At 37.3% G+C, this 26,838-nt stretch overlaps 1 protein-coding gene across 1 annotated transcript in view; it reads right to left on the reverse strand.

Moving 5' to 3' along the window:
* Nucleotides 1-26,358, reverse strand: part of cntn5 (contactin 5) — a 58,408-nt gene extending 32,050 nt beyond the window's left edge. Inside the window, exons 1-6 of the mRNA XM_022761516.1 lie at nucleotides 26,187-26,358; nucleotides 20,794-20,917; nucleotides 20,508-20,683; nucleotides 12,399-12,494; nucleotides 8,317-8,520; nucleotides 3,379-3,481 (exon numbers count right to left, since the gene is read on the reverse strand). Coding sequence (XP_022617237.1) covers nucleotides 3,379-3,481; nucleotides 8,317-8,520; nucleotides 12,399-12,494; nucleotides 20,508-20,683; nucleotides 20,794-20,917; nucleotides 26,187-26,343 — 860 coding nt within the window. The 5' untranslated portion in view covers nucleotides 26,344-26,358. The remainder of the gene's footprint in view (nucleotides 1-3,378; nucleotides 3,482-8,316; nucleotides 8,521-12,398; nucleotides 12,495-20,507; nucleotides 20,684-20,793; nucleotides 20,918-26,186) is intronic.
* Between the last annotated feature and the right edge of the window lie 480 nt (nucleotides 26,359-26,838).

The following is a 26,838-nucleotide window of genomic DNA, read 5'->3' on the forward strand; positions in this document are numbered from 1 at the left end:
AATCTATAGAGACCTTGAGGGGCTGGAACATGAGGGTGAATCTTCCAGAGTCTATGGCAGGATTTCTCATTGGAGACTGAATAATGAGCACCAGGCCTTCAATATATGTGTTCACAAGACCATGGGTGGGCAGGAGGGAATAGACTCACTCAGTTTAGAAACAAGAAACTCTGCCTGTCAGTGTCCGCTGTATGAAACTGTGAAGATCTGGTCATTCTGGTTGATTTTATCAAAGCGTACAAACTGAGAATTGTGCAGCCTCGCGTTGTGAATGTGTTTCACACTGGTGTTTATGTAAGGTGTTTCAGTTTTCAATTTAAGAACATGCCCATAGGCAAGCTCTGTAGATTACTTCTTAATTAGCATTCCACACAATTGCTGTACCCGCATCTGGACTGGTTCCATAATAAAGGTTCAAAATTAAATCTAATACTGGAGAATTGGTTTGCTTCAGATCATTAAGATCTAAATATTATCCCACCGTTTAGCTCATTTGCTAAGCTCTTGATTTCTTGGCCCCTTTAGGAAACTCTACACTATTTTTTTAAGGGAGAATCTACCTGAAACACAAAGCCCCATTTTGCCTGTATGATCTGAGCAAAACAACCGTCTTTCAAAGACATTAACCACAGCAGCATAAAATGTGTTGTCATTAAGAGGCACTTTCTGTTGCTGCTGACAATGTGGTCCTTGTGTAGCTCAATGAGGAAAGTAACTGCAAAAGGTTCAAGAGTTTGATTCCCTCTGGGGTCAGTGAAGCTAAAAGTATATCCACTACTCCAAGGCAATTTGGATGAAAGCATCCACCACATGCTACATATTATATTTTAAGTGGAAATGAGTGGGAGAATGTGTAACCCATCAAATATACAAGCCTTTTTGAACTGCAGTGAACTTCATACTCCAATATCCCTTGAAATGAATGCAGCTAACAGAACTGCACTTTGCAGAGCTTCTTATAAATCAGACTATGAAGCCAGGGTTTTAAATTGAATTTGTGTTTTTGGAAATTTAGGAAATAGTACATCACCATCAATAAGTGGCTATAATCATTCAGGTTAACGATCCTGATAATCCTTTACTTAAAAAAAAAAAAAAAAAAAAAAATCATTGCCTGAACGATAACTGCTTTGCATCAACTGGCAATAAGGAACCAGAACCAAAATCTGTGTATACTGTACAAGAGTGATATGTGTGGGTCGGTTCTGATGTCTGACTCCGCATGTACGCATAAATAATTCACCCTCCACCCACCAGAACAAATTATTTTCCACTATTTAGAGACCCGAAAAGTGAAGCTTAAAATATGTTCACATTTTAGAGAATGTAATGAATATTTTCCTGATACAGTATATTCTATATGATTTCACCCATCTGCAACCCATCCATTGTTAATCAGAGTGTTAATTTTTATGACCCGGCCTGTCGATCCATGGATTAACCGCAGTGGCTGCAGATATAACTGTGATCTGCGCTTCAATACTGTACACTGTTAAACAGTTAGTAAAAGCTAAGGCTGTAAGGGAAGTAAACAAGAACATACAACTCTTTTGCTTCAGATTTCTATTCAGAAACCATTGACTGTGAACTGGAATCCAGACAAACCAGCAAACTAGTGATGATAACAGACTATTTCAAGAATGAGCTAATTGCTTGTAAAGTAACTTTGGTCTGTCTCTACTGACAGCTCTCATGTAATGCAGGAAAATGCCTGATGTTAGGTCACACAATAATTAGTTTGAATACCTGTCCTGTTCACATAAAAGATCTGAAGGACAGTGCTAATGATGCCTGTTTCCAGCCAAAGTTGTGCTTGGTTTTACTTATCTTTTTATTTATATGAAGTAACTTGTGTTACATTGTGTTGATCCAGAGTGGTAAACAATATTTATCATTCTATGGAGAATTAATTTCCAAATACACACAAGTTACAAAATCATAATTAATAATCAGTCTTGCAGATATTACTAAATATAACATTACAAGGTGACCAGAATGCAAAGCTCTTTAAATTGAAGGCAGGCCGTGTTTTTATTGCTCTCTCTTTCATTTTCTTTGTCTAATTGTTCTCTCTGCCCTTGACTATGGCCTACAAAGTACAAAGTAAGCAAATATCACAACAGAATATCACATCAAGAAGCTCTGGCATTCACACACAAAGAGCTTTTCCGCCCCATCTTAGCTAGTGGTGCCATCATACATATTGATCAACAGCAGGAACAAAACCCATTTTTACTTCATTTTCAGCGCTATATAAAGACTGGCATTCCTTAATAGGGTGCGCTGATAAATCATTCATCTCTATGTACAAGGGTAAGTCACTGGGATCACTGTCTGACTGAAAGCTATCATGCACAAATTACTTCATTCATAGGGCAAGGACTCAAGCTGTTTGGCTGTTGTACAAGCATCTAAAAACTCCTGCCTAGCTTCATGGGAAAACTAAGTGGTGTGAGATTAGAATGCAGTGTCTATATATTTAGGAAATGACTAACCATAATGCGGATAATTAATTGAAACGAAGGTAAACAATTATGAGGTCCTTAGTCATCTGTAGATTAGCGACTGTTTGCACATAAGATAGGAGTCAGCGATGAATAATTCATGCTGAATAATTATAAACAAAATGGAGTAGTATGTTGTAAGATATTTAATCCTTTCTTGTAGTGTCAAACAACACTTCAACTTTGCTGTGAAAAAAAAAAAAAAAACAGATTGAAAATATTTTGCAATAATTTTTGATATCAGTGTTTCAATTATACAAATAATTGTGACTTTATTTTTGGTCTAACCTACCCAAAGCTTATCCCAAAACAATTTTAAAAATATTTTAATGTAAAAAGGCAATAGCTTCATAAACCATGAACAGCAATGCTAACTTTAGTAACAGTGGTAAGTGCTTTGGATTTCAGTCTCTGCGGACGAAAAGCGTTTTCCCTCCTGGCAGACAACTATTACAAATTTCATTTTTTCATAGACATAACCTTGGCTTTCTACATTCATAACAGACCCTGAAAGCACCCAGGAAACACAGATACATTAGGGCTCTCAATTATGAGAACACATGGGTCCCTAGGGCTGAATTCCCTATTCAGTCTTCCCCCCATGCACTAACATGTCATCTAACAGCCGAGCTACGATGCTGCACTTCTCTACACTCACTTAACATCCTGCCTGAAGACAAGATATGCCTGGTTCCCACTCAGGTAATGGAATAATGTAATTTAAAGAAGAGAGAAAAACACAAGGGGTATTATCTAAAGGATCTCTCCGTACCAGATCATTGATAGGCTGTAGTATATTGTTCCTGGTGATTAATATTATACTGCTGTAATAAACAGCTACCTATATCTGTGCAATATGTCCTTGTTTACTTACTTCCCCAGAGCAAAGCACTCCAGCCTGACAGTGACTCCTTTGGCAGCCAGAACAGATGTAGGGAAATGCACTTCAATTTTGGGCTCATATTCACCCATGACACCTGGAAAAGGTTAAGAAAGAGGAATTGCAGATATTAGAACCAAGCAGATTGAAACAGTCACTTACCCTCCCATTACCTATCATCCTCATCTTTTCTAGCAATATGCTACACCGAGACTGGGTACAGTGATTTCAAAATAATAAGGATGTCCACTTCCTATTGCCCTAATGCATCTTTTATGAGTATCTAAGCAACGACTGAAGAAAAAAAAAAAAAAAATTGTAGCAGCAAATCTAAAGTTCCTGATGTTCAAGCCTCTAAAATACACAGAGTGCATTAAATCAAGCAATGTGCAGGTGTGGGGCTGCACATTATGCACACCATCTGGCATATCGTTCAACTATCCACCTTCACTTTACACACTATTTATCAATAGGGTTAGTGATTAGCTGGCTAGATACAGAGCATAATATTTTTGATCTGCACAAAAAAAAACAAAAAAAAAACATGGATTAAAGCATACACAGAATTAGCCAAGTTTAACAGATGGTATAATACATTTCAATAAATTTTCATTATTTTATGTGGTCAAAGTCAGTTGGAAAATACAGGAATATGAGTTAAATTCTGCATAGGTCTGCTGTCTATGCACCACCATGTCTACTGTGTAAGAAATGGTGGAAAAGCACAAAAGCCATCACAAAAACAAAACATTAGGATGATGTAGTAAGTAATGCTCTACAGTGCCAACAGGGAAAAGTGGTGTTTTGTCCAATAGAATTAGTAATCCACTCTACAATTCACAAACACATCACAAAGGATACAATTGGTAACAGTCCTGCTAAGTCTTACAGCTCCACTGTCACAGCCAGGGGGATGTGTTTTCTTAGTTTTTTTCATATGTATGTTAAGGTGGCCATTTATATCCATTTGCGAGAACGATATGTCAGATGACATTGAGCAAATTTGGAGTAACAAAGGAAAGCACCTTCACCTGGGATCTAATTAATATTATCTGTCTTATTAAATGGAAGTTTTGCGATATGAATATTACATGAGTGGTTTACTCTTCACAAAATAATGTTAAATGCACACAAAATCATCGCAGGTGAACCCCTCTGATGGACACACTGCCAACCCCAGCACCTGCCTGAATTCACAAGACAACATTGCAGACCATATGCAGCGCTGCTTGAGATGCACTGTAATGTACATAATCAGTAAGACAAATGACCGGCATGGCATTTGAGAAACCATAATTATACCTCCTACATGTGCCTGACACTTTTTATGTGAAAAAATGACTGCTGCAAAGAAGAGTGGAGTTATTGAATTGTAGCCCACTATGTATGGAAAAGGAGTTTTATGATATTTGTTCCAAGGAACTTTTCAATTTCAATCTCATTCTCAACATTTATGGCTCCAAAGCAGCCCTTCACATATAATGAATTTGCAGTATTTCATTGGTTCATGCCATAGTATATTCAATATTATATTCACTCAGTGGCTGGACTTGATAGAAATGAAAGAAATAATGTCCAGGCCTGGCATGCGAAAACATTACTGGCCCTTATTTGTAGTGTAGCATTATATATTATGTTCCAATTTTATTTATTAATCACATAAAAATTACATTTTCCTGTTGTGCTTTGTTGTTCAATTTCAAAGCATGATGCCTGTTCTAAAATTTACTGCAACCCCAAGCTTATAGCACTGAAAAAGTGTTTCATTAGCGCTCTGGTCCAGTAATAGATAGGCATTTAAGATTCCTCTAAGAGGCACTAACGCAGGAGGACTTTTGTAACCTAAAATAAACCGAAAATATAGACAAAAACATACTTTGTAGTTTCATATGTTTAAATAAATTCATTAGAACTACTATAAAATATATGAAGACTTTATTTCATATTCATTAATGTAAATTCCTTTGTATTTGTGAAATAATCAAATCAGACTTTCCCATGCAATAAAATTTTAATAGCTTAATAAAAACTTTCTTTTACTTTCTTTTTAACCATCTCCATAACTTGAATTGGTTTAGCCAATTCCTGGGCAGTTGGATGGGTCTCCTTAATGGTAATTGGATTGTCACACCCCTACTGTAGCACTCACTGAGAAAGCTGCCCTAAAGGCATTGATCCTCCATCTATACTGTATCAGCAGTGCAGCCATGTTTTATACAAAGAACATGATAAACACTCCAAAAAATGTTGTAATATTCCAGACAATCTCTGGTAATTCAATTATTGATTTCTGATGGTTCTGTTTTTTAAATGCATTTGTTCTTGGAGATAAGGCAGTGGTCTGACATGCAGGCAGGGGGAAACTGCTGCATGTTCTCAATGAACACAGTATATTCAAAATAGTCTTCTAACCTAATCTTTTTAAAATCACAGAAATAAACAATCCTATTAGTCTAGAGTGACAGAGATTTAACTATGTTGTTCTTTACCATAACATGGTTTTATACTTATATACTGTGTGTTGGTACTTCCTTGATATTCAGAGTAACAAACAATGAATTGTTTTGACTACACCACTAAAAATATGTGGATTAGTAAAAAAAAAATGTCATGCTTACATCCAATATGGCTATGGGCCTAAATTCCTCAATAACAATTTACAGTGCAGTTCAGAAAACATGCCCATGATGAGATGACATGTGCCTGCAAACATTATGTTTCACTGATATTACTGTCAGTGTGGAGAGAGAAAATTTCTTATAGCAATAATAATAACAGTGCTGGTGCTGCAGTGCAACTGCAATCTTTATCGCATATCTCTGAGTAAGAACAATGGGTCGAAACCTAATATGTAATTTTTTGATGACAAAAATTTGTGGCATAGTCTTCTATTTATAAAGGTATACTCTCATATATAGAAGACTTTTATTTATAGATGGATGAATAACATGTGTTTCACTCTGGTATTTACCAACATTACTGATGTAAACAAACCTAACTCAGACTCACCCTCACTCTTTCTAACAGTAAGATATAGTGGCAATTTTACAGTGATATGGCATTTACAAGACAACTCATGTAAATGTGAGCCACTGTCACTATAAACAAAACTGTTTGTACACAAGGGCAAAATATGGATGAGAGATGATGGAAAACCAACAAAACTCCTGTATATAAAAGGCTGTGTAAAATATCAAAATGATTTATTTGTAGCAATACTAGTGATAGTATATAATCAATTATTTAAAATTAACTATATAATTAATTTTACAAACATATTCTTCTCATGTGTTCTGATTCAGGACCATTTCACACTTACTGCTATCTGCAGTAATATGATGCACAACAAAGAGAAAAATCAAAGGCAGGGTGTTTCTGAGATGAACTGTATGTCTGTCTAAACACAGTGCATTAGTCCAGAGTTCAGTGATCTGCTAAAGGTGGATTGCGAATTGACGATCAATGGCTTCCAGCAGGGTATAATGGAGCCCAGATGCTAGTTTTGATTAAGAGAGTCAGGGTTGGAGCTGACAGTGGTGAGCCACACACAGATCCAGCTTGAACTGTCTACTGTGTAATAATCACTCACTTTTACTGAGGCACAGATTGTGGTGTCTGATTGGTCAGACTCCAATGACTGAGGGGTGCACACAGCATCGGAACATTTGGGTGTCTGCTGTGAGGTGTGCCAATGTAATTTTCGGCATTTTAGACCCAATTTCACAATATAGAGGGCTGCTGAGCAACATGAGATTTGCAGAGCAAGAGATGCCAAGACATTCTTTGGCATAATGGGCTTACAACTGTAGAGATTTGATTTGGCTATGTTGTGCTGCAGGTGAGAGTGTTGTCCTTCAGCCCATGTGTCAAAGCCACATATCACAATATTGATGCTACAAAATTGATTCCTCTTCCATCAAACATTGTTGAAAAATAACAACAAAAACCTGTTTTTTCTCCAACTATGCAGCATATTTAAACGATGATATCAGACTGACCACAGCGCTTCTGACTGTATTTTGCATCGTGGTTAATGAGAGACACAAACCAATTAAGAGTGGTTATGTGCTAAGTATGATATATGTCTCTGAGGTCCAGTTCATACAAAGTTATGCAAACACAGAGGGTAAGAAATCTTGCTGGAAGGCATGTGATCCGTAAGAGGTAAATTCCTGTTGCAACATTTAGAGCAAACCTGGTTCCGAGGCACAGAGGCCCTTTCACAGCTTCACTGGGGATGTAATCTCAGTGGCTCTTTGAAACCTTGACAATGACAGGCACCTGTGTGAAGTGATGGACGTTTCTCTGTGTAGTCAGATGTAAAAAGCCTGTAGGTGAAATCCACACCTGAATCCAACAAACAGCTCCACAGCATGGCTCCTGAGAGGCTAGTATAAAAGAACGAAATCCCATCCACAGCAAGGGCCATTGATTCAGTTAATTTTATGCTGGAAAATGATTTCCCTGATGGCCAGTTTCACCAAAGCACATTGTGAGTGAAGAAGGCTCCCCACACTAATGTTAAAGCATTGCTCACTATCTATTTGCGGTGTGTATGGAATTCATAACGCCCTCCACCAACATGAGGATCAGTGGAAAGCAGAAGACCGTCCCACTTTTATTAACCTATCTGATCTAAATTTTTTTCTCCAAATGCATTACGATACAATAAAATGCACCAGCAGAATGTAAAATATGCTTTTAGATTTTCATCTGTGCTAAACAAGTTCAGCAGGGGGAAGAGATGTAATAGATCTAAAAAAAATGTTTACACTTTCAGATGAGCAGAGAAAGTATCACAGAGGACTTTGTGATACTTTCTGTGTAGTGTGTGCTTCATCCAGTGAAATCCATTAGATTTGTCTGTCTAGGGCATTCATACAAATCAGGGCCTATCATGTGTGTGAGGTGCGATAAATCTGAGAGCCTCACCATCAGTTTTCAGTGTTAGAGGTGTTGGAGGACTCAGAACCCTTGCATTTGTCACTGTGTTCTTCACCAGACAGATGTAGCTTCCTACGTCAGAGGGTTGCACCTTGGAGATGTACAGGTTTCCTGTGTCCTGGGAGATGAAGCGCCGACTGTCCTCGGCAACAAATGAGGGGAACTCATTAAACACCCAGCTGTAGATAATCTCTGTAAAAGAGAAAGAGGAGACCGTACAGATTAGTGTGCAATAAAAAGTATAGTTTCTCCAGATCTATGTTTTTGTGATCCTAAGAAAACTAAGCTTCATTTCTACATTAAAAAAAAAAAAATAATCAGTGGCTTTCTTTCACATCTAATCTCAGTCCCTCCATTCAGACTATTCATAATGGTATTAATAGTAAATCCTTGTACGATAACAATAGCTGGTTATTGAGTTTGTGGCAGAGAGTGTCAAATACTTACTGAAGCGCACAAACAGTTCTCAGTAGTCTAGGTGCATGAAAGAAAGAGACTTCACTATAAAAAGGTGCATCTGATCTGACATGATAACAATGAAATATAGTTAGTGTGTGACATACTATAAGTAGAATATTTTATATAACATATGAGGCCATGTCATACGACAAACACTAAGAAAACTATTAACCGCAGATAACATCATTAATGCCACTGCTGTTAATCACTGCTCAATGCCTATGAAACAATAATAATTTAAAGAAGTAATGAGAGTGGGATTTGTACAACAACAAGGGATCAGCTTTCTCATCACTATAAAATGACTGCAGGTTTGAACTAAGTCCAAGAAAATAATCCTGAGGCCCCTAAAGATGAAAAAATAACAGGGTCTTAATGAGCCTGTTATTTGCAGAAAGGTTATTTTAATTAATTGGTGATACCATCACAAAGGTAAAACTGGCGTACGATAACTGATTATTCCAAGGTGGACTGATTCCAGTGAGCTTGGTTATGTGAGTGCATGTGTGTGAAGGGTCACAAAACGACAGGATCAGTCTTCTCTTAACTAAAAAAAAAGACAGGGCACAGAACGGGATTTCTCTGACTTAAGAAATAATTATCTTTGTAAGATATCAAAGCTATATGCATATAAGTTGAATCTTTAATATTTTATTCATGAATTATAGTGTGATAGTCTAGGATATAAACTTTTGAACCCTGGCAATCTTAGCAAAACAGATGTTCTTCTGTATTTAGTATTCTGTAGTATCTAGTAATACATACTGATATACATATTAAACTGTAATAAAAGAAATACTACACAGTTGCTTACAACAAAATATGTGTGTTTGAAGAAAAGAAGGAAGATCAAAACATAGTCATCAAAATCACCCAGAAGAGGAATAAGTGGGTGATACAATGGATGGATAGATGGATGGATGGATGGAATATGACTATGATGAACACAGAGCTCACTTTGACAACATGCTGTTTTCTTTTTGTCCATTGTGCATAGTTCTACACAGTCGCATCCATCATTATAAAAAAAAAAAAAAAAAAAAAAAAAAATAGGACTCGTCAGGGACAAATTAATCTATTCTATGTTGCCTAGCAATATTTCACAACTCTTTGATTCTGCATCCATTATCTGTCTGTCCAGGAAAAATGGCTATATTTTCCTTACACTATCGGAGTCATCTCGGTGAATAATGATTAACTGCTGTTTCAAAGATGCTCAGATGCTCAGATTTGAACTGAATTCAAACTGAATGGCTGCAGTAGGGTAGAAAGGAATATTTGAAACACAAACTTGATGACTGTATATAAAGATACATATACAGCTATTAATGTCAACAAATTAATTCCATGGTCAGTCTCATTTACTTAATCTACTGAGAGGACTAACTAATAAGTAGAGGAAGCACAATTATACACAATATAGTTATAATCCAGAGTCTGGGCTACAGTGGAAACTACACCAACTGTACTCTGTATAGAGAAACTTTACTCTAGTTGCTTTAAAATATAATACAGGGGCAAAGAAAATCTTTCCTACAAAGAATTAACTTTATCAAAGACATCAAAGTTCCCACAGGTTTTATCCAAAGGTCATCATACTTTAGTTTCATGAAAGTAAAACACTATTTACCAGAGACACATAAAAACTGGTCACAAGCGCTCAAAGCCATGAAATAGAAAATAATAAACTTTTCACATCTCAGTGATTTCAAATTATTTTCACTCATGAGACCTATCTAATTTAAGTGGCCTTTTAATGTCTTTAAGTCCTCCCACAACCAATTTAACCCAAACATTGTTTAACCTATACAATATAAATTTCAATTGTGACACGCTCTGACTCACCGAGGCATTCATCACATGGGCAAATTTTATGGCTGTGGCATTTTTTAAAACTATTTAGTTGTTGATCATTTCTCATTTAATGTTAGCACTGTTGAAGAAATAAATGATAAACTTACTTGTATTGTGTATTTGAGCATAGTCTATAAACATGAAAAATACGCATCAAAATAAAGGCTCAACAGCCTGCTGAGGATGGCCTGCCACTCATCTATGAAGGAAATATTCTGACTGTGTAATAATCTCGACTAAACTAAACTAAACACTAAAGCTATAAAATTTAAGAGGTACATTTTTATAGCTTTAGTTGAGGAACCTTATAAAATATAAATACGTTTTACGTTTTATATATATATATATTCTTATAAATATGTTTTCTTGTAACAATATCAACATAGGTTGCTTTATCAATTACTTTGTCTCTCACTGCAGGAGCACTTTAAATACAAATTCTGTGAAAGGGAGCAGGAAACCTTCTATAACCTTTGATAGAAATTTAAAGTTGTACTGTTATTACATGACAGTAATATTCAACTTACTTTAGTTATTCTGTGTTTTAAGTAGCATAAATGTCACTTTGTAGATCTGATTTTTTATGTCTTTTATTTGTTTAACCGTGTATGCTTCACCTCTCTCACAATTAATTTAGTGACTTCATTCATAATATCAAAACAAGAATGCAAATTATTACAACACTACAGTGTTTCACCACACTATACTTTTGATATTGAGGTTGTTTGATGATATCTAATGTAAAATCCCATTGTTTTCAATTGTAGTTTTAATGGTTGAGTGATTATTTACATATAATATATTCTGTATTGATCCACTCTGTTGATCTAATACAAGGAATATAACATGAGGGTGTGTAACAGTATATCATAATGACTGAAACATTGGTCAGTTTTACAGCTTACTACAGCAAACCTTAAATGGCAGAAAATAACCATTGCCATCACGCTGATCTCACTCCACAACATCGTCTCCAGTATCTGATTCTAATTTGATGCTAGTCACACTTCTAACCATTAATGTACGGGGGGTTTGACCTGTAAATGTGGTGTGAAAAATTACATGCAGATTACATGGAGCCAAGGCAACACCTGTGCTGTGACTGATACTTTAAGGATAAAAATCACCTGGAATTATCTTTCAAAAGTTGTGTCATCAATCATGTATTTTCTCTTTTATTTTTTATTTTTTGTCAGCAATTCTGTCGCTGACTTTCTCGTTGCTATCACGTCATGCAAAATGGCATCCAGAAACAGGAGCAGGTACTGAAGAGCTCTTGGCAAACATTCCCATGGGTGCAGTGCCGCAGTACAACAGAGCTGATGCAGACAGAAAGCCTGGATGATTCATGGCTCACATAACATCTTACATTAGAGGACAACTGCAGAGAGAGATATTCAAGATATGCCATTAAAGAGCAGTGCCTATGCTTTGCCTATGTGAAATAATTGGATTGGTGCTGTAACATTTCTTTTCATTTCTAATGATCCAGCAAATTTGGTCTCTGAGACTCTGTACTCTGGCTCTGTTGTTGCCATAGCTTTTCACACTCACCATTTGAACAGTATGGATGAATGGATGGATAAGAGAATGGACAAGTACTAAAACTAACCATCACAATACGATGCAATAAATAAATAAAAAATTAGGACATTCATAGTGAATAGTGATGAGTTCAATGACTATCCCAAAAGCAGTGGGAGGAGGAAAAAGAGGAGAAAATATTTTTTCCTCTGGCTCTGGGTAAAATATCTTACCTGGTGAATGAGGAGGAGGGGTACACATGAGAACCACACCTTGGCCTTCACGCACAGAAACCCCACCTCTGGTCTTCCCACTGAAAGCACCGAGATCTGAAACAGTACGCAGAGACAATCCTCCTCAGTCACAGTCAAATAAATCATGGTTATGTGGAATCATTTTGGAGGGAATAGAACACTTATTGTTGTCCCTGCAGCCATCCTTCAATTTCATTACATGAATTAATGACGTAAAAAAACACTAATGCATCAACAGACTTGAGCTGGTTTCGAAAGGAAAAGGCTTTCATCCACCATTCGATTCCTGGTGGTAGTACCTTGTGTTTTGTCATCTGCTCACACCCATCGGTTGCGTTCACATGTTCTCATCCTGCTGCACTTTTACTTTCACCTCTACTGGTTGTTTGTCTGGTTACAACTATTTTCAGTATTGATTAATTTGCCTATTTTTTCTCAAATAATCATTTGGTCAATAAAATGTCAGAAACTAGTGAAAAACATCTGCTTTACTGTCCCACAGCCCAAGGCCATATATTCTGATTGCCTGTTTTATTTGTATCAAATACTTGCATTGAAGAATCTGCAATGTTTGAATTTGAGCAAATTAAGTGCAAGTTGAATGCTTTACTTGCCCGTTCACCAGCCCAGTGGCACACTACCTACAGCACTGTACTGAATGCTTTGGACGTATACTGTATCATATACTGCACAATTATCCAATATGACTGACTGGGCCAAAACAGGAAAACACGGGATCCCCTGAAGTTGTCGAAATAATCATGTACCATGGACACACTGAGCTGGATCTGGACTTTGTTTAGACGTCTTTACAATTACATCTGTAGAGATGTCATGTTGTTTGGAAGACTCCACTTCTAAACTTTGAATTTTTCAAATAATTTATATTGAAGAATTAGTTCGAATTAAATCATCCCAAATAAAATATTACTGTTTTCCGTAGTCTTTGTTTTTAACTGGTTGTTTTTCTGTGGACGTAGGAAAAAGCAGGTTTAAAGTGAAATCCCAGAACTGCAGCCCTTTGGAAACTAATACTGCCTGTTTAATTTCTAGTTGAAACGATGCCAAGCTGTGGAAATCAAGCGACAGGCTGCTGACCCAGGGCAGGTCTCTGTGTCTCCACCACTTTCATCCCCTCACTTTGAGGGACATTGTTTACCCTTACCCTGGAAGTGTTGGATAATTATGCCTTGCAGTGACTTGTGAAACTTGCATTTCCTCTAAACTTCTGGCACATTTAATAATGATCATGGTTCATGGCTTTCATTTTAAAATGCAGCACACGGTCAATTTCCCTTCAATGTATATTTCTTTATTTTCTAGAACATCAGCGTGGTCACTTGTCCATTTTTCCTCAATAAAGCACAGAGTTGCATTTTATTTTAGTATTGGTCACTTTGTTTTGTTTTTTTAAAAACATTTCAGGAAATGGTCACACTCAATGCCATCCACACAAATTCTGAAGAAGCTAAAAGATAAAGAGAATAAATAAATAAGGCTATGGTAAAAAGAAATAGCCCACAATGTTAAAAAAGAATGCAGGAAGAATGTAAATGTATTATGCTGCAGCTTTTCAGTAGAATCAGTCAGGAGAGTAGGCTGACACATAAACTGGATTTGCAAGCATTCAATCTGCACCACAACTCAGTCTGCAATGCTGACCACTTCCTGTGCTTAAAACAAGGCAGACTCAACACTGAACAGACAGTTATCATCATCCAGACAGCATTCAGTGCTGGAACAACAATACACAAAGCTAAAATTTCTGAAATACATATGACTGTAGAGATCCTCTCTTGCCGTCCAATGTTATTCAAAAAGTTGTGCTGCTATCCTAGAGTTACTCGATCCCATCATCTTGGCCCCATTTGGTATGAATGACTTGTGTTGATTTATTTCTGCTAACAATGTGCCACCAGAGTGCAGAGATGGAGAGCTACTGATTGTCACCATGTTCACTATTGATTCACCAGCAGCTGTCACCACCCTGTCTTTTTTTTTTGTCATTGCAGATTCCCTCTACCTCTTTGTCACTTTTTATTCATCCAACATGAATCATAACTTATTGCTGGTCAATGTCCTCTATTGTACCTTTAATGAGCAAACAGACAAAAGGTAAGATAAGTAGATTTCTTATCTATTGATAAACAGGGTTAGGAAAGAAACAAATGAGTCAGTAAATAAGTAACATAAAAACCAACTGACTATTGACCAAGGCTTTTTACATCCGGCTGCTGAAGAACAACAGTAATTGTCTACAACATGACTGCTACTTGGCAGAAACTCTATGTGAGTACGTGTGTTTCTGTGGATATTCCTTTCTCTTCAATTACTCAGCCAGGATATATATTATGGAAATACTCTTCTTAGCCAGCTTGTCTAATTTAATAAATATTGAATGTAATTTTCATCTTTATGTATTCCCATCTTGTTATTCTACATAACCAACTGCTATAGCACAGTAACAATTCACCCCACAGTACAGTATATCCAGAGACCCATTACACTGGCACATGGGAAACCATTCATTTTACATTTCGGGCAGATGCAACACTGGTTGTTTGGAATAAAGAAGTCATGGTTAGCATGAGCAGTAATAGGTAACACTGAGAAAGATAAAAAAAAAAAAAAAAAAACAGGTGCCACCTACATAAACCTATATTACTGTTTGATTGTTAAGTGAGAAGCACATTGTAGAAGCACCACAGCAATGATCACTTTACTTGTAATTTGGGGTGTTTCAGTTAGAGACAGAAGTAAGACATCAATGTTAGAGACATTCATATGTTATGGACCCAAGAGACGAGGTTCGAATAAAACACTTACTGACCGATCATTTCCCTTTGCAAACTACAGTTATGTAAGTGAATCAATATTAATGACTTTTTAACAATGTAAAACCAGCATGATCGTTACAGCATCCTCAAAAATTACAAGTCAACATATGTCCCTATAAATATTTAAAATCCAGAAATGCAGTGATGAAATTTGCAGCAAGCACAAGAGCAGGTGCTCAATGCAAATTAGCTATTTCAAGATCAGTGTGAATTTAATCAATGGGCATTAACTACTGATCATTTCAGATTTGTAGAACATTTCAGAGAGGGGTGCGTGTGTGTGTGTGGGTCTTCAAATGCTCGAGTCAAAGCATCCCGTTAATTTCATTACTACTGTACTGCTCAGAGTGGCTCGATACCTGAACCTCAGCCAGACTCGTCTGCAGAGAGAGAAGAACTCTTTGGGGAGAAAGATCAGAAGCCTCCTTTCTGCCTGCTGCCTTCAAAGTCACGGCTGAAAAACAGCCCAAGTGCGAGTTCAGCAGCTCAGAATTTCAAAACAAAGAGAGAAAAAAAGCATCCTACTCAAACATCTTTGGAGCAGAGTACATGACCAGTGGATAGAATACAGACAGCCTTGACTGAACCTTTCCTCGTGCACTCGGGCTGGTCCACTCTTACCTCTCCCCTGATTCCCCACATGAAACTGAGCTGTGTTCAGTACGTCCGCTTGACATAACAACCCTCTGGAGTAGTGGGTATAGTCAAGTGCTACACAGGCACATAATTTCAGCATTTGCCCAACCCAGCAAAAATTCATTCAGGCCTGCCTGATCTAAACAATTGAATTTTTTTTTTTTTTTTTTTTTTTTACCAGATCCTTGCCCAGAGCTAAAATCTTAACATCAATAAATCACAATTCTCTTATGCGCACACACACACACACACACACACACACACACACACACACACACGCATACACACACATACACACGCATACACACGCATACACACGCATACACACGCATACACATGCACACACACAGAAGAAAAAGAAAATGCCAACCAAGATTTAGTGAGACTAACTATCATAAGCATAGACAAAATCTTGAAACCTCTCGACAAGTACACTGGTAACAATCTTAAACAATAATAAAATCAAACCCTTACAATGCCCGACTATTCATGTCAGCTGGCTAGCAAATCCAGGACTTCCAGGGCTGTATTATGGCAAAGGCTAACCACCTCGCTGAAGATAAGCTCTTCCACCAATGACAGTACAAATAATTACATCTTTACAAACTATAATATTAACCTTAGCTGATTATTATATGGCCGACTCTGACCTGAACATGTAGAGGATTTAGTGTACTCTGATTGAAATTATAGCCTGCTATAATTTAGTGTACTCTGATTGAAATTATAGCCTTCTATAATTTCAATCAGAGTACACTAAATCCCCTAGTGTTGTAATATGATACAACACTCTTTCCCATCTAAAAACAGCATTACAAGGAGCTGAGTCCTGCCTGTATGTGATGTCTCAAGTCTTATAAAATCAGTTAATTACTTCTTTAAAACATTCAGCTATTGAGGAAAGGAACTGCTCATGTGTATCTGAACTAGTTGAAGTAGTTGACAACGCACGTCATGTCAACGCATGGATATGTGCAGTGCCAACATGAAAAGAGAAGAAAAAGTTGTGCTCCACACTGAGTGATAAATACCCACCATTTGTTATGCTGAAAGAGAGAGGGAAGGTTCTGCATCCAAATGTGTGCTGCAGGGCACCTCTCTTTGTTTCTGTGGCAAGCCTTCTGAAGGGTTGCATTTTAAAGAAATGCAGCCTGAGTATGAGACTATTACACATTCATAGTGTTGAATATACGTTCGGTATATAGCTGAAGGAACACTCACACGAATGTGTCACCTCATATGTTAAACAGACATGGATAAAATTAAAGGAAAAAGAAATTTGGTCATGGGATGAAATGACTAGATAGGTTTTCCTAATAGAGCTTAGTGAAGCCCAGGAGCCAGCAACATATACTAAGCTCTCACGTGAAGTTAAGCATATATAGGAAACAACCTCAATAAGCCACTTTGTTTCGTTTTTTTTTGGGGGGGGGGGGGTTTCACTATTTTTGGACAAAATTGTATTATATCATCATCCCATATATTTCCTAAATTATCATATGTCTTATCATCCCTATATAGTGACTTGTCATGCTGTATATGTAGCACTGTGGAGAACAAAATCTTGCTCACATGTATGTCGAGCATGTACTACAGAATTAACAATAAAGGAACCTAAACTTGAACTTAATGGATACAGGTTTTTAAAAATGAAGGAAATTTTATCACAACTTACTACTTATTAGGTAATTACAAAACATCAGGATTTGCATTTTTGGAACCCATTAGAGTTTTACTGTTAATGGAAAGTAATATATTTCCTACACCCACATATTTTTTTTATTTTTATGTTTTCATCTCTATTACTAACAACATTTAATCCACAAATAGAGCAAATGTTTGCTTCAGTGTTTCTTTAACTGACTGATGATACTATCTGCAACCATTAAAGAAAAATTATTCATTCTCCCACTTGGATATTTCTGACGGGTTCATCAGATCTCACCACAACAACAGTTGGTGAGATGTGGGATTTGTTGCTGACTCAGTAGTACAACTGCGATAGTCACACATGTTTATTCAGCGAGTGACATTTCAGGGCCTTGTCTCAAAACCCCCAGGCCACAGAAAATTTGCTACCATTCCACAGTGCAAGGCAATAATGTTATTCAGCAAAAAGAGTTGAATAATAATGATAAATGAATGAAATGAATTTTATAGGCGATTTTTTGGCTGTTTTTGCTGTTATACCTTGAACTTGGTGCAGGCTGCTTGTGCTGTATCTTTCTACTCCCTGTCACGCCCCAACAACAGGATACTGACTGACCTGTCTGTTACCGAGACTACAAAATCCAATTTTGTGTACAGATGGCTTGAGTGAAGCTGATGTGTGACAAACAAGTGGCCATCATCTCAACTGACATACCTGCCAGTCAACCAAACATAACCGCAAACATACCCTCTGCTTATGACTTCACACGCTTTCAAAAGATTCTGCCAAGGCCCCCGTTAGGAGAACGGCAATTAGCTATACAGACCAAATTAACTAGATGCATACAGTATCAATCATGGACTACACTGTGAAAACACTGATTTGGATTTGAAGATAGCTTTGGTGGTGGTCCCGTTTGCTTTGATATAGCCCATTTTTTTGTAATGGGGGATCTAACCCCCATCACAGGTGGCACATCTTAAGGCACTGCACTGTACTTGTATACATGCATGCTGCTGGTTGCTGTTTGGCAGACAATTATTGAGAAGGAAGATGATACTTTCTTCAGTGTAGTAAGGTTGTGCGAGCCTAACCATAATCCATAGTCAACCATCGTCCTATTGTCACCCTGTGAAATTGGGGGGGGGGGGACTATACAGCTGTTTACGCCCAAGGCTGTTCACGACGGTCAGCTTTATGTTACATTACCCCTTAAGGAAGAGAGCGGAAGAGGAGTGACCAAAAAAAGAAAGAAAACGAGTGCGTCCCGCTTCGCTCGCCTCTCTCCCTCATTGACTCCAAAAGTTGTATTTACCACCATAAAAAGCAGCAGGATAAGAAACTGAACTAAATGATGTGTTCTGTCTTTCTGTCGATCTCCTCCACTCTTAAATCACAGCAGCTCCTACACACAACAAGCAGCTTCATTACAATCAGCTGATCGGGGTGGGTGTGTGTGTGTGTGTGTGTGTATGTGTGTGTGTGTGTGTGTGTGTGTGTGTGTGTGTGTGTGTGTGTGCGCATGTTGCAAGCATCGGTTATATGCCATTATATTACATTATATATGGTATATAAACTCTGGCAGGCAAAATTAAATTTAGTATTAATTTAATACTACAAATAATAAGTTACTAGATTAATGGGAAAAGAAGTCAAATACCACCTTGACATTTGCAAATGCATGCGCAATCGACGATCGTTCTAATTAGAATCTTGCATTGCCACTGTAAATCTAATGGATAAAACAGTGTCAAGCAAACTCGCAGCATTTATGCAAAACCAAAAATAGCTGCCCATGTCCCAGCTTGAAGCTTAGACTAATAAATGAGTGCCTTCATGTTGCGTTGCTCATTTTCAGGCGAGTTCAATTTTTTAGGCAAAAAAAAAAGGCTCAAGCCCAATTTTTTTTCCATACTGATTTGGCGCTCAAGTGGAAAGAGGAGGAAGAAAAGCAAAAGATCTGGACAGTTGAGAGGACAGATGAGGGTACATGTTGAGGTGCAGCTTCTTTCTCCCTCAGAAACTAGCAGCACTATTTTGAAGCGTGTCTATGCTTTACCATCTGGGTATTTCAGCCTGCCAATGCAGTATGGTTTATATTTAATTCAGGACCAGTTTTCCTTTGATTTTTGTTCACTTTTTTGATCACGTTCATATATATGAAGCTTTGTCTGGGGGAAAAAAAAATTGAACAAAAGAGTAAAGAAAACCTTCCCGTGGTTCTGTTGGCCTGAAGAAAATAGTGCTTTTACAGAAGAGAACTTTATCCCTTTTTCCTTTCTTCAAAGTTTCAGGCTAATCTAGCCATTTGTTTCCTAAGAAATTCCTTTAACAAGTGTAAGTCCCCATAACAACACATGTACTATACTTTATGGCAGCAGCTCAGTGACTGAGAATGGTAGCTCCCTGTAGACATGCCAATAAGGCTATTATGGTCATTGCCCCAGAGGAAACTATAGAGAAAACCAACAATGCATTTTCCTCTGAACATAGTGCACCTGGTCTTGCCATGTGAGCTGCCTTAGCCTCTGATGATGTTTTGGAGGTAGGCCAGGGGATTACTGGGGAAGAAATGTGCCTTTTGCTCTCATTTACCATTAAGACGTGGTGTTTGAGGGCAGATACCCTGTTAGCAGTGCAACCCAACAGTATCAGACGGAGTCAGCAGGAACTAAACACAGCAACAAAGCCTTACTGTAGACAGTGCAGTGTTTATTTAGCCCTGGAACCACACAGGTTTATTTTGACTCATTTAGGCGAAGAGCTTGAAGCTTATTATTTACTATGAGAACCATGTTATTCATCCCAACTGCAAGTCTGAGTGACTAAAGTGTGCATTTTTAGATTTTACTCACACAGAGACAAGGAGCTACATGCTGCTGTATACAGTATATCAGACTATTTATAGACCCTCTGTGAGCAGAATAAAAAATGGTTGAAATAATGAATAAAAAGTCTACTCACATGCAAACTGTAATAGAGCGTCTCGACTTAAGATGGTCCCAAAGCTGTTGTCTGCTTTACACTGGTACTTCCCATAGTCAGTGATCTCACTCGCATTTGTAATAATGAAGTTTCCATCAATGAAGCTGTAGCGGTAATCTGCCTCTGCATCCACTTCTGTTCCATTGATGTACCAGCTGAAAAACATAAGAAGAATAAGAGATTTTAATATGTTTGTGGTGAATGACAGGCTAATGAGCTGTGAGAATAGGACTGCAATAAGGAGACAGATAAATATATGTCACACCTGTATGTGGGTGGTGGATTCCCCCGTGCTTCACAGTGCATCACCACTTTCTTTTCATCAGAATCCAAAGGAAAAACAACATCATCTGGCTCCCGGACAAAAACAGGTCCAAACTCTTCACTTTCTGTGAGAAAAAGACAAGGATGATTACAAGTATCACAACAGGAGTGCCAATCAGTTTTATTGTCCAGTTACTTCTTCTATCACTCCCCAGTTTGGTTAGTGCAAGCGCATATTTTGTACCAACATCCTTTTTAGGAGACGAGAGAAAAGGAAGATGTACAGATCCACAGTGTGATGAAATTATAAGCAACAAAATAAATTGTAACAATAACTAGCATGACATTCTGCAGCAGACAGCAGATTTTTCTGACAGATAATAACACTACTGTGACATATTGTATAACTGATGCAGCACTAAGAAGGCATTCTAGTAATCCTCAAATTGAGAATAAAAAAATGTCCTTCTCAACTAGACAGAGCAAATTTCTTAAGTTAGAAGTGAACCTTTGTGATCATACAGTTAACCTGGTTAGGTGTGATTCATATAGTAAAAAATATAGGGATATAGTATTATATAGATATATTATATAAATTTAGTAAAAAATAAATGTTTCGAGATGTTACACTTTCAAGATAAACCTTTAATCTATAATCCAATTACTTTTACATCTTGGACTTATTGTTGTTGTTTGTCATCACGGCCATGAGCCGATAATGTTCTTGGGTCTTAACACTTTGTCCTGATTTTGCAGTAATATTTCTTGGGTTAGGGTTACACATCTGCAGTCTCCACTATCAAATGGATTCACGTTTCACATTAAAGCACATATGTTCACACAACCCAGTGATTTACAACCAGCATCATAGTATTTATCATCATCTTCTCACAGATCTATTTCCTTTTACAAATAATTTTACTGTCCTCACACTGAACAGAAAATAGGCATTTTTTTTATATGTTAGAGAGGAAATGTTACAAGAACACAATCTTTCCTTTTTCTGTCAGTCCTCCACCATTGTTTCCTATCCTCCTAATAGTCTGTGGCAGGTATCTTGTTTTATATAACAAGCTCTGCAAGCAAAATTACAAGAAACAAAATAAGCTTGCGGTGAAAATGTTCTATCTATAAACCCATATATGGAGCCATCTAATATTCAGACATTGGTCAATTAACAAATACTTACTTTAATTATCCCATCTCTAATGGTATTACTCAATTGCAATATTCACATTAATGCAATAAAACTGATATTGCATCCACATGACAACAAGAGCTTTTTTCAAAAGTATACATGTATGCCACAATAGATTTGTTTTTTCCTTTTCTTCTTACTCTTCATATTGAGGTAGATTGCACCATCCTTCTCTTATTACTGCACATGTACCAACATTAAAATTTTATATATAAGTTTATATTGATGCTCATGTCATAGAATAGTGCAGGTATCCCAAAGGTATAGAAAGATGACATTTGGAGCACTGATGCTCTGTCATTAAGTGCGATACACTGTATGTGGGTTACATAGGGAGTGCTTTTGTCATTTTTGTGGCTGGACAGGTGAGGCACACATGAAGCAAATGTGATTCATTATCAGGAGTTGGAAACAACTGTGGCCATATAATGTGGAGAGGTACCAGCACACTGGAGTCAGAGCCCCCTTATTTAATAGGCTTTCATGGCAATGAAATGATTAATCACACAAATACTCTGGAGAGAGATCTTTATAAAATCACTGACATCATTTTTTTTTTTTTTTTTTTTTTTTTACAACCATATGTAAAACATAATCAGAAATGTAAATATATAACTGAATGATGTTTTAAAATATTGTTGGGACAAAGTATGTCAAACTGGGTTACTATTTATTTTCTAGTCCATTGAAAGCTCGAATTACAAATGCTTATATAATTTTAAATTTGTGAAATGCTATTTAACACCTACATGACTACACCTAAGCCACGCTGTTTCTTGATCTAAGGGGCTCTTGTTGGTGATCTGAAGTGGCTCTCAGGTAAAATTTGAACTCTCCATGGCACAAATGCACCCACATATCAATGTGCTTCCCAGCCTAGTGTTTTCTGCTTGACAGTCTCTGTTGCAATTCTCTTCAGTTCCTTTAGAGTACTCTCCTCTTTGATCCAGCCTTCTGTTAACACAGAAGAGATGCACTTATTGCGGAAGGTTTCCGAGGTATATTGCATCACAGAATTCAAGATTTTACAAAGGACAACTGAATCTTGTGTCCTTCAGAAGAATTATTTCTGTATGAGATAAAGTAAGCCCAGTAAACACATGCTTTTTGAGTTTAAACTTGACAGCACAGAATTGCAGCCAAATTTCTCATAGTATACTGTATAGATATTCAAGCTCTGTTTAAACAGACGTCATTTTTTGAGCACATAGGTTTGGCTCGCAATACAGTTGATCTTGTACATAAATAATACAACAATGCAATTCACTAACCTTGAGTACCTCTCACTATTTAGGAATATTCTGATGACATCAAAGAATCAGGGCTTCTTTTGCAGGGTTCAATTCATTCAGAAAGTATTCAGACCTGTTCACTTTTTCAAATGTTGTTATGTTGCTTATGCAGCTTTTTCCTTTTTAATACATTTCCAAACATTTCTAAGGTTCTCTTTTCACTTTGCCATTATGGGGTAGGGTGCAGACACACAAGGGAAAAACTGAACTTAAATGATTTTAGCATACGGCTACAACATAATAAAAATGAAGGGGTCTGAATACTTTCTGAATGCACTGCATGTATACAATCTCACCCTTTGTCAGCAATTTACTGCTCTACAGGGGAATAAAAAGCTTTTAAATTAATACCCTAATCAGTGGAGGAAAATTAATCAATATTAAGTTGCAAACCTTGCTGTGCAAATAAAGAAAAACAATTCAGTGCTTGTAGTGTTGCTACTGTTAAAATGTAAATGAAATTAAGGGATGTTTCTACTTCCATCCATACATTCATTCAACGATACCAGTACACTTCACCAGCCCACGTTTTGCTTGTGTAGCGGGCCATGTGTGTGATGAAATGATTTCTATTTCAAATGAAACCATAAGGTTTCTGGAGCTGAGTTTCAGCTGAAACAAGCAAGAAGAGAAATTGGATAATATCATGGCCCAGCAGTGCATCTCTAGGGAAGACACCAAGTGTCTGCTGGTCACAGGCGGTCGTTAACTGCAAAGAATTATAAATCATTAAAAATTATGACTTTATGCAATGTCTCCCAGTTTGTGTTAATTCTTCAAATTTATTTTCTTTCCCCTAAAATTGAGGGATGATTCATAAAAAGGGCAACAATTCCCACAGTGTCCATCTGACGTGGATGGAAACAACCTAAAATTAAAGCTGGGAGTTGGCACTTTAACTTCATAGTTATTGCTTTATTTTAAACCCAGTGTGCTTTAGCTAAGCACCAAAACAACACAAGGAGTGTCATCATCCTTCCTGACTGCACCGTAATTATGGTTAACAGTTGAGCCTGATCTGAATCCGAACATAATGTATATTGTACTGCAGGGAGCCATAGAAAAGGCTATGTGTTCAGCTTGAGCTCACAGGCAAAACTAACCAGTGAGTCTGACTGACTTCAAAGTATTTAATAAGTGGACAATTCAAGAACAAACATCTTATTGTATCATGCTGTGCCACAACATGGAAGAAAACTGACTCAAAATGAATCACTGCCTTTTGGGACACCTAGTTGTTTAACTATTACTGGAACTGTGCCCACTCATAATACATTTGTATGAGACCATATGGAATTATTAGAGTTGGATGAAAATAACAGATTTCAGTGCTACAGTCTGTGTGAGTGTGTGTATAAAATTGAAACTCATACACAAGGTGGAAAGTTGTTTAAATCACTCAACTTCAAGTGCCATGGCCATCTGTCAGTCACAGAGCCAAAAAGCAATATCCCCTTTAAGCCACCAAAGGTGCATTACTTTTTGGCATCCATTTCATTCACTGAACATCAATCCAGTGCAATGGTATAATGCTCTTGTCACCACTGACAATGGAGAGGCATTACTCTCACCTTGGTTATAGAGATATAAGTCATTTTATGGCTACATAGTGATAATGCTGTCAGAAAGTAAAGAAAGACAGTAAGAGAGGCAGAGAGGCACAAAGAAATAAATATATAAAATATCAAAATGTAAAATAATCAAAGGATAAAAAGAAAAAATAAGATAAAGAAAGATTCCTGCTTTATGCCTGTGTTTAATTTGATTAATTTCATTACTTGCAAAGTGGGCTATAGAAAGATACTGTTTGCCAATTCAGCAGCTACTTCAGATTTCCATTAATTAAGCACTCCAGATGCAATAAGCATGATGTTATTAATCATATATTAAAGCATCAATGTGTCATTATATCCTCTAGAATTATTCATACTGTAAGTCAGGACAGCAAGTGACCCATGTAGATTTATGACAGTGTGTTTCCATGCTGTGTTTGGGGTATTAAATCTTCCCTTTTGACTAAGATATCCATCATATCTACAACTTCTACACTGACAGGAACACAGAGAGAGTTGGATATTGCCATGATCCCACTTCAATTTCACAAAGGGCATGACCATGGTCACTGCAGACCATACACAGTGATGATGGATAGGTGAGATTCATTTCTGGACCAAATCTAAACAGGCGGGGAAGGCTGCACATATCAAGTGAGACCAGAGATGGCAGACTATTGGCAGTGTGCAGAGATAGCAGAGTGCATTCACACCGATCACATTTGGAAGGGTTTATTCAAGATCTGGAGTGTCCACCCTCTTAGTCTGGTTCATTTCAGCAGGTGAGAACAAAGTAATCTGAGCTCATGTGACATATCCTGTTTGCACTAACACTACCTGTCAATTCAGGTGTCACTCCTGCATGATGTGACTATGAGGCAGTTGGTCAGAACTGATAATGTAATCCAGGACTAATAACAGGAAATGACCCAGAAAAGTAAAGTTCTCTTGGCAGAAGGAGACAGATGCTGACATATGATAGGTACCAATTACTCTTAACAGAATACACTGAAGGCAAACCACTCTTTTCAGATAATCATATTTATTTATTCAGCTTTTTCTTCCTGTTTTCTTAACTAATGAACACCACAGCATTTCAGTGCTTAGCAATGTGTAGCGCTGTGTACACAGGGGTTCATTAACCTTGGCTAAAGTTATGGATGAAATCAATACAATTGACTATCGACAATTTTCCAAATTGCACCATAAATTAGCTATTTGTAAAGTAACTTGACTTTTAATCACAATTTGTTTGTTAGCGTGGACTTTAAATAACCAGAGGCAAAAATTTTGCATTTTGGTTCAGACAAGAGCAAACAAACGGCAGGTTTGACTGCACGATTAGTTTTACCTTCACTCCGGTAGTCCTCCTGAGAGCTGAGCAGACTCAGGGCTGACAGGGGGTGACTGGAGAAAGCAGGCCAGTCAGGAGTCACCATCCCACCACTGTGGTGTTGTCGAGGTCTGCTGCGTGAGTTGAGCACTGACGAAGAGCTGTCTGGTTTCATTCGTAATACTGCTGCATATGATATAGGCCGTGCTGCAACAGCTCTTGCAAAATCTGGAAAGAAAGGTGAAACACAGAAAAAGATTACATCATATTTACTCATGTCTTTGCATCACACTGATTCAAGGTGACAAAAATTTGGCCCAAATAATGCAGTTTAAGATAAATATTTAGTAAAGCATCTTATATCAATGTCTAAATGGAGAGAGAGAAATATTCAAACACTAATTTGATTTTTTTTTTTTAAACTGATGAGCTCGAGTCAATTTCTCATGTATGAGGAATAATTTGCAACAAATTAGTGTCCTACGGGGCAGAAATCTTGCTGAACAGGAAACAAAGAAAATAACAGAATACAGACAGCAGGATAACAAGGTGTCACGATTCAGAGACAGCTCTGAGTGAAATAGTTGGAAAAATCAAGAATGTATTTCCTACCGTCTGCAGAAAGGACATACACTGCTGAAAAACACGAGTTATAGTATCTGTGATATAA

This window comes from Seriola dumerili, unplaced genomic scaffold (genome assembly GCF_002260705.1).
Source record: "Seriola dumerili isolate Sdu_G_001 unplaced genomic scaffold, Sdu_1.0 BDQW01000413.1, whole genome shotgun sequence".
Classification (NCBI taxonomy): Eukaryota; Metazoa; Chordata; class Actinopteri; order Carangiformes; family Carangidae; genus Seriola; species Seriola dumerili.